The 13,206-nt window shown below is 37.8% G+C and overlaps 2 protein-coding genes across 4 annotated transcripts in view; one reads left to right on the forward strand and one right to left on the reverse strand.

Moving 5' to 3' along the window:
- The first annotated feature begins 324 nt into the window (after positions 1-324).
- si:ch211-209a2.2 (L-asparaginase) lies at positions 325-9,228 on the forward strand. Of its 2 annotated transcripts, XM_048237569.1 has the most exons (7): positions 334-562; positions 7,024-7,119; positions 7,761-7,924; positions 8,224-8,307; positions 8,463-8,562; positions 8,657-8,719; positions 8,890-9,228. In XM_048237569.1, the coding sequence occupies exons 1-7, from the start codon at positions 446-448 to the stop codon at positions 9,037-9,039; spliced, it is 774 nt and encodes a 257-aa protein (XP_048093526.1). In that variant the 5' UTR covers positions 334-445; the 3' UTR covers positions 9,040-9,228. The 2 variants fall into 2 exon arrangements, with proteins under 2 accessions (XP_048093527.1, XP_048093526.1); XM_048237570.1 differs by lacking the exon at positions 7,024-7,119 and having other exon boundaries at positions 325-562.
- A 446-nt stretch (positions 9,229-9,674) lies between these two features.
- doc2b (double C2-like domains, beta) overlaps positions 9,675-13,206 on the reverse strand; it is a 65,115-nt gene continuing 61,583 nt past the window's right edge. For both annotated transcript variants that reach the window (XM_048234474.1, XM_048234465.1), the window contains 2 exons: positions 12,838-12,934; positions 9,675-12,459 (listed from right to left, as the gene is read on the reverse strand). In XM_048234474.1, coding sequence (XP_048090431.1) covers positions 12,323-12,459; positions 12,838-12,934 — 234 coding nt within the window. In that variant the 3' untranslated portion in view covers positions 9,675-12,322. The remainder of the gene's footprint in view (positions 12,460-12,837; positions 12,935-13,206) is intronic.

Genomic DNA, 13,206 nt, shown 5'->3' on the forward strand with positions numbered 1-13,206 from the left:
TGAGAAAATGAATAAATTCCATTATTAAAAAAATCAGCAGTCTATGTGTGAAAGTGATTGAAATGTAACAAATTTGTAACGTTGTAACCAGAGGTGTAGGCCTACCGTGTGCAGTCATTGAAAATAAGCTATTTTTTATGTTCTTCGCCAGGCCAGTTAGAAGCATAAATAGCATATTTTTTTCTTTTAGCAAACAATGAAAACGGGTCCCACAGACCCGAACACCTTACAAGAGTTAATATAGTACTACACCTTCAGTTATTTAATGAATAGACGTAGGCCTATCTAAAGTGGCCAGAGAGGGTTTAAGCGCGATCTTTGCTTATTCATATCAGACATGAACCTACGCAGCCAGCGCGAGACATAACGTTCAGTGTTTTCAAGGTCAAAGAAACATTAAAAAGAACGCATAATATTAGCTAATTTCAGCTCTGAAACTATTAACATGGGAATCATTTCAGGCAGGTTTGCAAGGCAAACAGATGAAGAGCAATATAGATTTTTGTCTGCTGTGGCATCTTCTTTACGCCTTGGTTGGTTAGGGACCGATGACAAGGAGAGGGTATGTAGTTTGATGCCATATGTGTGACTTGTGGCAGCGACCAATTAGTGTGGATAGCAGCTAGCTGCTACCTTAAAGTTGACATCACATTGATACTGAACTGATTAAGCTAGTTAATAAAAGTAATTTAGCTTTTCAAGCATAACTATCGTTACCGTTGATTTCAGCGTCTTGGTTTTCCAACTAAATGTTTACATAATGTTCTGCTGTTTTAGCATGAATGATATGATGCCAAACGTTAACGGTTAACGTTAGCAGCTAGCTGCTACTCCCAAAATCCAGCATGTTGGTACATGGCCAAGGTCAATATGCTAACGTTAATGTGTGATGCTACATACACTTTCAGTTGCAGAAGTAGTCTAACGATAGTTAACATTAACTTGTACAGTCCTGTTATCAACCAGTGTATGGTTAGGATAGGCTAACCATCAGGGCAGGAGGAGTCAGCACGTTTAGACACATTAATGTTGTTGTGTTTAATTGCTGTTGTCCTAATAATAATAATAATAATAAACTAGAATGTAATGCCAGAGGAATTACAATAGTGGATGGAAAGCTGCTGGCTTAATGTTGGTGGGGAGATTCCTGAAAAATAAAAACAAACATTGAATCTAGGGCTGGGATAAACGATTATTTTTTAAATGATTAATCTAGCGATTAGTTTTTCAATGCATCGATTAATCTAACGATTCATTTTTTCAGCCCGATTCGATTAACGATTATCTCCCCAATACATACAGTCGGTTACGACGTACGGAAAGGTTACCGCCCCCCACAAATTTGTTTTACATTCAGGAGTTCTGCTTCTGAACACAATAATTTGAAGAAATTGTGTTTACTTAACTGCCCAGTGTATGCTAACAACTTAATTCACCCTCGATTGCCCAATGTTGACGACAAATGTCTCTAAAAGCTATATTCAATGGTAGCATCATTAGGTTGCGAACTGGCTAACTTTATATCGTCAGTGTAACATAACCAACTGGTACACATTACTTGTTAAAACTATTCCCACGGCCATTGTAGGGAATGTGCATTCATGTGAGAATAAATTCAGATGCAACTTACGAGTATGTGATGTTAAGGCAAAAAGGGTTAGCTTGCTAAACCGAAGCTACACAGTCCTACAATGAGTACAGTTCTGGCCGTTTAACTGGAATTAGCAAAATGAGGGAACTTATGTTACCCTTAACCTCCTTGACACACAGATAACTCTCAGTTGAAAGGTGTTTGTGCCGTTTAGTGATGTTTGCTAAAAGATTTAATATTTTTATAGGAGCTTTCTGTACTCAAGCCGGTGCACCTCCATTAGATTACATGCAATCAAAACGAATGTTTTCCCCCTCGGGGGCTTTTCAGCCATGGTAACCACGGCAACTGGGGGCAGTAACCACGATTATGACTAGTTGCCGACTGTATGTATAGACCCTTTCAACAATAAAAACAAAAACAATGCTTGAACGTTCTATTTGGGCCCCAATCTACTTCCTCTGCATTAAAATAACATATGGAATGTTAAAGAGGAAGTCTTGTGGGGCCAACTATGATGCTGAGAATGGAACTCTCTTGAAAGGGTAATTGACTAATAGCAACTTATACATGTTGATTTACATATCTGAATGAAAAAACATGAATTCATTAACATTGGAATATATATTTATTGCTCTTAAGATTCCAAAATAAAAGACTATACAAGTGCAAAGTAATGCATTCTTAGTCAGAGGTAGCATTCAATAAAGTAGTGTATAGGTCTAATTGAGTGCCTGTCACTTTAAGACGTTTGTGAGGGAATCCTTGCAATTAACATAACACAGTTAAAAGGCTGCTGATGTGTGGATGCAATTCATTACGTAGTTAGTTCAAATAACGGTTAGTAATTCTCCTTGGGACAAGCACTTTTGAGTCTTGGAAAACACTTTTCCATTTACATCGGGATTTTGCAAACATTAAGAGTCAATAAAATGAGCCCTGCATGAGTAACGAAATTGACAAGCAGCTGTACTGTAAGTAAGCATGCTAAACTATCCCCCATTTATGCAGTGATCGGGCTCCCTTTTTAACATTGAGGTCTATGGCAGAATCCAAGAATTTCCCAGAATTTGTCAAAGCCTTATTTTTCTGAGCAATGGATGCACATTTCGGACACGGTATCATGATCTCCAAACCCTCCTCCCCATTTCAGGAGAATGTTGTGACAGTATGACCCTCCAGTCAGGAGAAAATCAACATTAATGAAGGTGTACACCAAGTTTGTTTTGTACTTCGGCTTCTGTTTGGCGTGGAACCGAGGTGTTCAAACGTCAGTCATACGTCAGTGACACGCCCTTGTGCAGGTGGTAACTGAACCAGAGCCCGTCTCTGACTGAACTCCACTTTGCCCTCATAGACATGAACTAGGACGACCCATCTTGCTACGCATGAATTATCTTTGCTCAAGGTGTTTTTGAACTTGACATTTGACCTCCAACATCAATTCACTCCATCTTTGAGTCCATACAAACACTCATACCAAATTTCAGGCATGTATGTCAAGGCATTATTGAGATATCGCACTCAGAGTATTCATGGACTTGACCTTTGACCAACATTAACTCACTTCATCTTTGAGTCCATACAAACAGTTGTACCAAATTTGAAGCATATGCGTCAAGCCGTTCTGGAGATATAATGCGCAAAGCATGAGATATGGCTGTGACTTTTATTTAGACACGGAAACACTTAAACAGGATGTGTAGTTTTAGGGAGCACCAAATTGTTATGCATTAGAAGCTGAGACAGTTGAATTCACAGGTGACACCTGTGCCAGTGTTCTGATTAGCCCGGGAACTACTCTGGGAGCTTAACAAGCTCAGCTGCCTTTAGGCCATTATGACATCACAGCCATTGAAGTCTATGGGGGAAAAAATAGCTTTTTAACATTTTTAATCCCCTATTTCTCAAAAAGTATAAACTTTAAAAAAATCTGAAATAATAACTCTCTTGCCTCACTCCAGACCTTCAGAACGGTTATTTCAACATGTCTGTACGTTAAGCGGTTAAGAGTCGCATTCATTCTTGAAAAGGAAAAAAGAAAAGGTTATAATAATAACTAGAAATGCAATTCCAAGGAATTACCAGTGCATGAAAATGCAAAAGTTGTGATGTAAAATATCATGTATAGTTGAAATAGATAATACAGAGATGGTTACTACGGTGATGCTAGGATAGATATGGTGGTTGCATAGCTTAATAAAAGTTGATAGTTTACAAGTAGACTGTTTAAAAGTTGAATGTAGATAGTTTAAAAGTTGTTGATAGACGGCTAGTTTAATAGATAGATAGTTAAATGATAGTTTAAAAGTAGACCGTTTAAAAGTTGAATGTAAATAGTTTAAAAGTTGTTGACAGACTGAAAGTTTAATGAATGTTGCTATTCTAATACTTTAATGGCTGTGTATAGGTAGATATTTGACAATAACTGAAAGTTGGAATGGCTCTAATGTTTGCTAGCAGTTATGCTAACAATTTTAACTATGCTAACAATGCTAACTATGCTAAACATGCTACTTAGCTAACTTAGCTAATTTTTTCTAGCAGTTTTGCTAAAAAATGCTAATAGTGTTAACCATGTGACTTAGCTAATTTAGCTAATCATTATTAGCAGTGATACTAACATGCTAACTATGCTAACCATGTTAACTTAGCTAATGTTTTCTAGCAGTTTTGTCAAAAATGCTAACTATGCTAACCATGTGACTTAGCTTACTTAGCTAATCATTTTTAGTAGTTATGCTAACAATGCTAACATTTTAACTATGCTAACCATGCTAACTAGGTACAGTGGGTAGGAGTCACAGTTGATGACAAGTAACAGTTACAATGGCTGAACAGTTAAAAAGTTCAGTAGTTTAAAGGGTTATATTGATTAACAGTGAAATATTGTAGTGAGGACTTTTATTTTGAAACAGTTTTTGGCAGAGGAAGCAGTTGAACAGGATGTGTAGTCTTAATAGAGCCAGTTTGTATGCTTAAAGCCTGAGACTGGCAGTTGAGCCAGGTGGCCTGACCACCTGGCATAGGATCCTAATTGCTTAATGGCTCTATTGTGATGTCATCAGCCCAATGTTAAGTCTATGGGGAAATATTGAGTAGTTTTTAATTAATAGTTTAAGGCTACGTTTATACGGTGACGATGAAAAGAGAAGACGCAGAAGTGACGTCTCGTCTTCATTTTTTTATTCGCGTTTAGACGAGCATTCTCAGGGGGAAATCTTTGTTTATATGAAGACGCAAGAGTATGTGATATTCGATTGGATATGCATTCCAGACCGCTGGGTGGTGGTGTGATAGAACCCCGGTACGTCACGCGCAGACATTCTAATTTGACAGTTTAGCCAGAGAGGTAATCAAGGATCTTTGGTTTAGCCGTTTAGACGGAGACGCAACCGGGGTCGTCTTCAAAACTCTACACTCTGGAAAGGAGTCTTCAGATTTTTGCGTCTTCAAGCCCCGATGGCGGGGTCGCCGTGTAAACAAAAGGCACTTATGATAAAATATTTTGTCGTCTTCCTTCGCAATCGTTCTCGTATAAACGGCCCCTAAAAAGTATAAAAGTTACAAAGATGAAAAATACATTGCCCGGGTGTCCTAAGTAAGATCTACGTGACAAAGTTTGAATGAAGTTTCTACGTTAAATGGTTGAAGCTGCATTAAACGCGTTAGAAGAAGAAGAACTAGAAAACACAATTCCAGGGAATTACCAGTGCATGAAAATGCAAAACATATGGCGTGAAATATATTGTTAAAACAGATGATGTGCTAATTGGCAACCAACATGATGAGGTTTAATATAGTTGAAATGACTGAACTAGGTAGATGAGGTTTAATATAGTTGGAATGACTGAACTAGGTAGATGAGGTTTAATATGGTTGGAATGACTGAACAGATAGGTGGATAGTTTAAAAGGTTAAATTATTTGCTAGGTAGACGAGGTTTAATATAGTTGGAATGACTGAACAGTTAAATAGGTGGATAGTTTAAATGGTTAAATGATTTGCTAGGTAGATGAGGTTTAATAAGTTGGAATGACTGAACTAGTTGCTAGGCTGTTGCTAGGGTATTTGACATAGTTGCTAGGGTACTTGAGGTGGTTTCTAGGCTGTTGCTAGGTTAGTTGTGGTGGTTGCTATGCTGGTTGCTAGGTTAAACTCATTGGTTGCTATATTGGTTGCTAGGTTGTAAACTGTGTAAGTGGTTGCTAGCCTGTTGCTAGGGTACTTCAGGTGGTTGCTAGGCTGTTCCTAGGTTAGTTGTGGTGGTTGCTATGCTGGTTGGTAGATCAAACTCATTGGCTGCTATATTGGTTGCTAGATTGTAACTGTGGAAGTGGTTGCTAGGCTGTTGGTAGGGTATTTGACATGGTTGCTATATTGGTTGCTAGGTAGATGAGGTTTAATAGTTGGAATGACTGAACAGTTAAATAGGTGGATAGGTTAAATGGTTAAATTATTTGCTAGGTAGATGAGGTTTAATAAGTTGGAATGACTGAACTAGGTAGATTAGGTTTAATATAGTTGTAATGACTGATTTGCTAGGTAGATGAGGTTTATTATAGTTGGAATGACTGAACAGTTAAATAGGTGGATAGTTTAAAAGCCTAAAATTATTTGCTAGGTATATGAGGTTATATAGCCTAGTTGGAATGACTGAACTAGGTAGATGAGGTTTAATATAGTTATTCGGGTGACTGAACAGTTAAATACGTGGATAGTTTAAAAGGTTAAATTATTTCCTAGGTAGATGAGGTTTAATATAGGTGGATAGTTTAAATCAGGGGTCTCCAACCTTTTTGGGAATGAGGGCTACCTGAAGACCCGAAATCATATGGAGGGCTACTCATTTGAAACAAACATACCCTCACCCCTTTTTTGCGAGGGTAGTCCTAAATAATAGGCCTATGTGATTTTTACTTTTAAATTATCAATATTGTGTAGGCCTATAAGTCTTTATATATTAAGCAACTGTATTTTCAACTTTAATATCAGTAGCCTATGCAACACTACCAACATTTTTGTTCAGTTTGTTCATTTCAAAGTTTGCATGGGGAATCTAATCCAATTTTTTTTAACAAAAAAACAATATTTTTGTGCAATTAATAATTTGGGTTACAATTTCTACCCCAATTTATACCCACCCACCATTATGAATTCAGGGGTTGTTTAAGTTCTGATTTCAGTGGACAATTCTGTTTTAACATTTCAATAGTAATCGCCCATACCACCCTAACATATGAAAACTCCTTTTAAAGTTATTGCACACCTGAAATCTCTCCATGATCTGACAAAAAAGGTCATGCACAGTCCTGCTCAGTCATGCATGCCACAAAATTGTCAGCGCTATTATACGGCAGTAGCCTACAGAGGAGAAAAGGCCTGTGAGGCCCCAAACCACATAACTTCCATTCATATTTATCAACTCCTAGGAGATGAGGGTGTGCCAACTTGCACTATTTCCAATGCTTATGAATGCATCAGCTTTACAAGGGGACATTGTTTCAATGCAAACACATCTGAAAGAGGTAATGTTGAAATTGAAAATATTATTTTTCACATAATGACATATAAATAACAGTTTAGTTAATACTGGTCCATCTAGCCACATGTTACAGTCATGTCATAATTTAGGCTAACATTAAAGGAACCATATGTAAGATTGTGGCCAAAACTGGTACTGCAATCACTTTCAAATGACTGTAGAGAGGTGTATCCCCTCCCCGTCCCCCCTGACTCGAGGTTGCCAACCCGGATGCCGAAACACTACTGACTTTGTGATTAGTAGATAGGTGGAGGGTGGCGCAACAGGCCAAAACACAGAATGACATGACAAAACACAACATCAACATCAGTTGAGGGCTGCAACTTCACTTTTTAAATGACAATATCCTGGCCGGACTACTGTTGTCAGTGATATAAGTATTTGAAATGAACATGATTTCTTAATGTCTAGTGACATATTAGGGCCATTTTATGATTAATTGAAATACATTTCTTACATACGGTTCCTTTAATATTCACAAATATTGCAATACACATACCAAACACTATCAAGTGACTTATAAGTTGCAGTCGCAGTTCTAAATATTTGTGGATATTGTATTTTTTGAGTTTGATTATTTGTCTTTTCATAATTTGAATGAACATTATTGTCTGTGTGCCTAAGGGTGCAGATGTATGTGTTCCGGATAATCGTGGGAGGACTCCCCTACATCTTGCAGCTGGTGAGGGTGATGTGGAGACGGTCAAATATCTTATCAGTAAAGGCGCAGATGTCAATGCCAGAGATAATTCAGAAGGAACCCCTATTATGGATGCAATCCGTTTCAAGTAAGACACAGATATCTCCAAGGTTTTCCTCTCTAATATAGATAGATAGATAGATATTTTAATGTCCACAGGGAATAATCATTTTCACACCTCACTCCATATGTAGCAGTATCTACAGTAAGAAGAGCGACACAGCACTGAAGCATACAGCAGCACCACATAGCACAAATAGCACAAATGCTGTTTGCTCATTTAAATTATATTCTTACAGCAGTATAGTATATGTTTAATTTTTAAAGAAAGTTTGGTAGAGATCAGTGACAGTTTTAAATGTTCATGTCATAATATTGTTTTCTCAGAAATTATGAGGTAGTGAAGTTTTTGGTCAATGAAGGAGCCCTGTTAGAGATGTCCGAGCCGGATCTAGGGGCAGAGATGTGTTGGTGAGAAGAACAACAACGTGTTTGCCATTAATTAATTCCTCTCCTCTTCATCTTTTATCTTGATATATTAAATAATTTTCAATTGCATGTTACGACTTTATTAGCATACTTTTGCAAGAACATATTGCATTCAAATGACATACTCTCTTTTTTAGTCTTGCATACCTGGGAGATACTGAACAGATGGAAGCTTGGAAATTAGCTGGAGTCAGCTTAAATTTTGCTGATCTTGATGGCAGAACTCCCTTACATGTGGTACATGTCAATACCTTTTTGAGTACAGATGTGTCTTTTGGGCAGTGCATTCTCTGTTGTGCTCTACAGTTGTGTCTCATTTTTGCTTCTTTAGGCAGTGTGCACGAACCAGGAAGAGGTGGTGAGGTTCTGCTTAAAGAATGGGTCAAATCTTGAGGTACAGAGATAGTTTAGTGATACTTTAATGAAATAAGATTTTGAGCCCTTGAATAAAATGTTTGAAAAAAGGTTAAACCCTTGGCGTTTCCGCCACTGTTGCTCCCTAACAAGAACTCTTAATGTGTGATGCCAGATGGACAGTATGCATTTAATCATTTCTTGAAACAGCTCCGAGACAGGTTCAATAACCGACCTGTGGATGATGCACATCGTTTGGGATTGAAACACCTTTTTAAGCTTCTCACCATAGGGGCCAAAAAGCTACAGAGAAGGGAAAGCACCAAGGTCACTGAAGCCCAGGAGGAAGAATCTGACTGAGATGAACTGGCCTCAGAAGAAGTGTAGCATGTCACAACATGGCTAGTTATCGTAGTAGTCTATAATATATTACACAAACTCCTATCACAAAACAGATATAACCCATTCATGTATTTTTATCTGAAAAAGAAAATACCTCCGTCATTTTGTAACTATATTCGCTGTTTGGGTTTTGAATAGAGTCAATAAAAAAAATATATATAGATGAAAGATTTCCCAGTTGTGTCTTTGGTTGCTGCTAAGTAAAAAAGGGCTCCATAATAATTATAATGGGGTGACTATTAATTCTGGTTGTTAGGGACCTGAAACCGGTCTATATCGGTCTATGAATAGATCTGATGAAAAAGTTTATCACTGTTCTATATCATTGCTCTTGAACTATAACAACCATAGTAAACGACGGTTGAACTTAGAAGCCGGCTTCACAATGGAATCAAGCTGTAATGTTTACTCATATCAACAAAACCAGTAAAATATCCTAGTCAAATACTGAACAAAAGACTTGAAATTGATAATGTATTAAGAGCATGGGGTTATTTAGATGCATGCTGACAAAACATGAAAATCTGAGACTTGTTTGATAAGAGCATTTGAATCACCGGCATTCATCCAATAATACAACGAGCATGGTTCTCTTTATATTGGTTCTCTACTTTATTAGACACAGGTTTCTGTTGTCAAACATAAATAGCACACCATTCACAAAAAAGAAATATAATACTCTGAAAAGGACATAACGAAAATATCAGATTCAGGTTTCTGATGGAGCACTTGTGTTGTACTCAGTGCTCAATGTTGCTGATTTATGTGAGATCATCATCATCAGAATGTTTATCAACTAGGCTATAATAAGATTTTGTAAGGTTTTGGGTAGTTGTCTCACATCCGTATGACCTGTTCATTACTAACATTTATATAGCTATGCTGTGCTGTAATAGGTTACAAGAGGACTTGATTGTATTTACTTGAACAATAACGGCTTTCTATCATCTACCAGAAACCAGGATCTGTCCCCCGTTCACCTCAGCCTTGCACCTTTGCCATCAATGCTGCCAACACACAGTGCAATGACACAATGCCAATGTGTCACTGCGTGGCAAATTGGGACAGAAATAGAAATATGTATCATTTCCATATTAAAAGCTAATACAGACCTAGGAATTACTGTAAAGTGAGTGGTGCAAAAATCACACTTACATAAGAAAAGGCACGATAATTCAGCCAGAATTGGTGCAAGAGTAAGGTGAGTTGAGAGTACATTTGTTTGTTTTGTTTTTCATCAGAGAACCACTAGAATATGCAAACAATTGCCTGAGTGTTAAAAAAGGAACAAAACAGAGACAGACCTTCCACATGCAGTCACATCTCCGGTTAATACAGCAGCCTGGCGGGCAATGCAGTAGCGTTTAAAGGTACAAAAACTTTGTCCAAGAAAAGACACTGACATTCTTTGTAGCATCCAGATTTTTTTTCACAGAAAAATCAGCAGTATCAAACATTAAGCCATTTTTGTGACAAACCATGAACATTGCATGCATTTCTGTAGTTTGAAGATTGAATACAAAGGCAAACAGATTACAAAAGTGTCACAAGTGTGGCTGTTGTACTGAATATGCATTGAGACAGAAAGTCTGTAGTAGTAAGGAGTAGGTGCACAGACATCCTTGCAGGCTGGAGCTCAACTTGGGCTTTGCAGTGGTCAAAGCAATTCAAATGAATACCGGCAGTATTGTGGCGCTGCGCTGCCAATCCGCCATGCAGCTCATTCCTAACCATTCAATTCAGTATCCATGCTGTTTGATTGTAAGAGATTGGAGCCTGACCAAATAAGGTAAAAATATAACAAAGAATAAACAAGAATAAACAAGAATAACAAAAATAAAATAAAACATAAATTCATGAACATGTATGTATAGTGTTGCGATTATGTCTGCAGTAGAAGCTAAAATGGCTAAGCTGTCTAAACTTCTAAGAATAGCCTAAAACTCACACACAATAGTTACAGAGAAGCTGACGAATAAATGAACAGTTAATACATGATATTTGTTAATATTAAAAGACACAATGTTTACACTCACACATAAACCAAAAGAAGAGAAGAGATAATACTTAATGTGATGAATGTGTACTGTATATCAGTCATGGCTGTCCACGTCTCCTATATTTCTTTTCTTGAGCATTCAATTTTTTAACAAAGCACAAATAATCTCAAATACAATAGGAACTTTCCACAGGGACCTTGGCACATTGAAATTTTGTATGTTATGGTGGTCAAGCCAAGCCAAGACTTTGTAAAACATGGCAAATGGATGTCCACTTTCCTTTACATGCCACGTGGCTTTGTGGCTAACATTTCTTAATGACAAGCTCATAGCTATGGTGGGGGCATTTGCCTAATTTTTTGTGCCGGTAATTTAGAAATTGTAACAAAATCAGTTTTCTGTATACCTTCACTGACACTGCTGTTCACTTAGAATGTCTGTGTGCTCTGTTATCTTTTACATACAGCACTTGGGTGCACACTTAGACACCATAGAAAACAATGGTTAATAATTTACATTCATTTGATATATTTTGTATATTGACAGGGTTCTTCGATTATACTCTACCTTAAAAAACAACCAAAAACATTAAAGCAACAAGATACTCCACAAAATTGATATAAAAACAAATGAAACCCAACAAATCTTGATCACTCACTTTTTTTGACAACTGACTGACTGAAAGGAACATGACCAGTGCAAAACCACGGAGGCGTACAAAAATCACAGAGCTTTCTCAAGTCCACACCCAGCGTACTTAGGGACCAAGCAGGCAGCGGAGGAGTGTGGAACTGCAGCCTACTGTACATTGTGTAAACAACAGATGAATCTTGAGCTTGAGTTCTGAAGGAAAAATCATTCTAATAGTTGGTCAGTTGAGAACGGGGAAGAAAGAAGGATTGCTGACATCATGCCTTGCCTTCTAAAAGGAGGTGTACATTTTCACTTCCTATGTTCCTATGTAATTCCTTCCTTCCTAGAGGTTCCTATGTTCTTTTGATGACACACTTGTTTTGTGGATCTATGCAGAGCCCTGACATCAGACTACAGAAACAATGTAAAGAGAGCAACATAACCAACTTTTTTTTTATTATCTGGGAGGAGGTTGGCTCAACACCCACCTCTGAGCCAGTAATCTGCTGGAGGATGCCACGTCTGTCGATCTGTCTGGGATCACATCAACACAACGAGGGACAATTAGGGTATTTGCTCCACCAATGCTGACATTTCACAAGTCTTCTTCAGTCGTTCATTCCAGAACCAGGAAGTTCATTGGTTAGAGTGTGCCAACGCTCGATTTTCTTGTCCTTGTTTTTGAGACAGTCAAACCAGTGCTTCAGTCTCTCTCCATTCGCGTTGATTCCCAGCGATACTCCGCCTGGCGATGACAGAGAGCAGCAAGACTCAAAGCTCTGAAACTCCTTATACAGAACCGGCTCATTTCCACTAGCCTGTTACAGTGCTATTCTTCTGTTCTTTGTCATGAGAACCACACAGACGTAATGCTAATATGCCATCTGTTCACATGTTTTTACATGTTCTTCTCTTTTCCTTTGCAACATTTAACCATTAATACTATATAGATCTATAATAATATAGAAGCTTTAACTGGGAATTTGTAGTGCTTACCAAAGCAGGGCATTTATGCTTGATTAATGGCAAAACACTGTTCAGATGTTTTAATACTATTGACAGATTTGTTATTTGTATTTTAATAACAATTTCAAGGTGGCCAAATCTGAAACTGGCTACTTACCAATGAAATCATTTGACTTCCCAATATCATAATCCCAGACCGTGACTTCCAGTGTTTTTTTGGTGAGGTCAGCATATTTGATGTCATAGAAGAACTCCTGCAATAGCAAAAATGTTAAACACCAAAACATCCAAAATGACACAATCAATTCCCATGTTACTGTAGTGGGAAAATAGTTCTATATTACAGCACAACTGTTCCAATTCGATTTTCCCAGACAGGAGGAGAAGGCATCTGTCCCTGTGTGCCACAGTGGGCACCGTACACAAAGAACTCGATGGCAGAATTTACAGGCTGAGAGACCAACAATGCCAGAGCTCAGTGAGTCAGAGAGTATTGTGAATAAAACAATGAGGCCTAATAGGCTGC

Source organism: Alosa alosa, chromosome 2, assembly GCF_017589495.1.
Source record: "Alosa alosa isolate M-15738 ecotype Scorff River chromosome 2, AALO_Geno_1.1, whole genome shotgun sequence".
In the NCBI taxonomy this organism is placed as follows: domain Eukaryota; kingdom Metazoa; phylum Chordata; class Actinopteri; order Clupeiformes; family Clupeidae; genus Alosa; species Alosa alosa.

What these genes read in the sequence shown, in the direction of transcription:
- si:ch211-209a2.2 (XM_048237569.1), top strand. Translation starts at nt 446, where the DNA reads ATGGGAATCATTTCAGGCAGGTTTGCAAGGCAAACAGATGAAGAGCAA. An exon ending in GCAGAACTCCCTTACATGTG is followed by an intron (nt 8,563 to 8,656) that starts GTACATGTCAAT and finishes TTGCTTCTTTAG; the next exon opens with GCAGTGTGCACGAACCAGGA. An exon ending in AGAATGGGTCAAATCTTGAG is followed by an intron (nt 8,720 to 8,889) that starts GTACAGAGATAG and finishes TTCTTGAAACAG; the next exon opens with CTCCGAGACAGGTTCAATAA.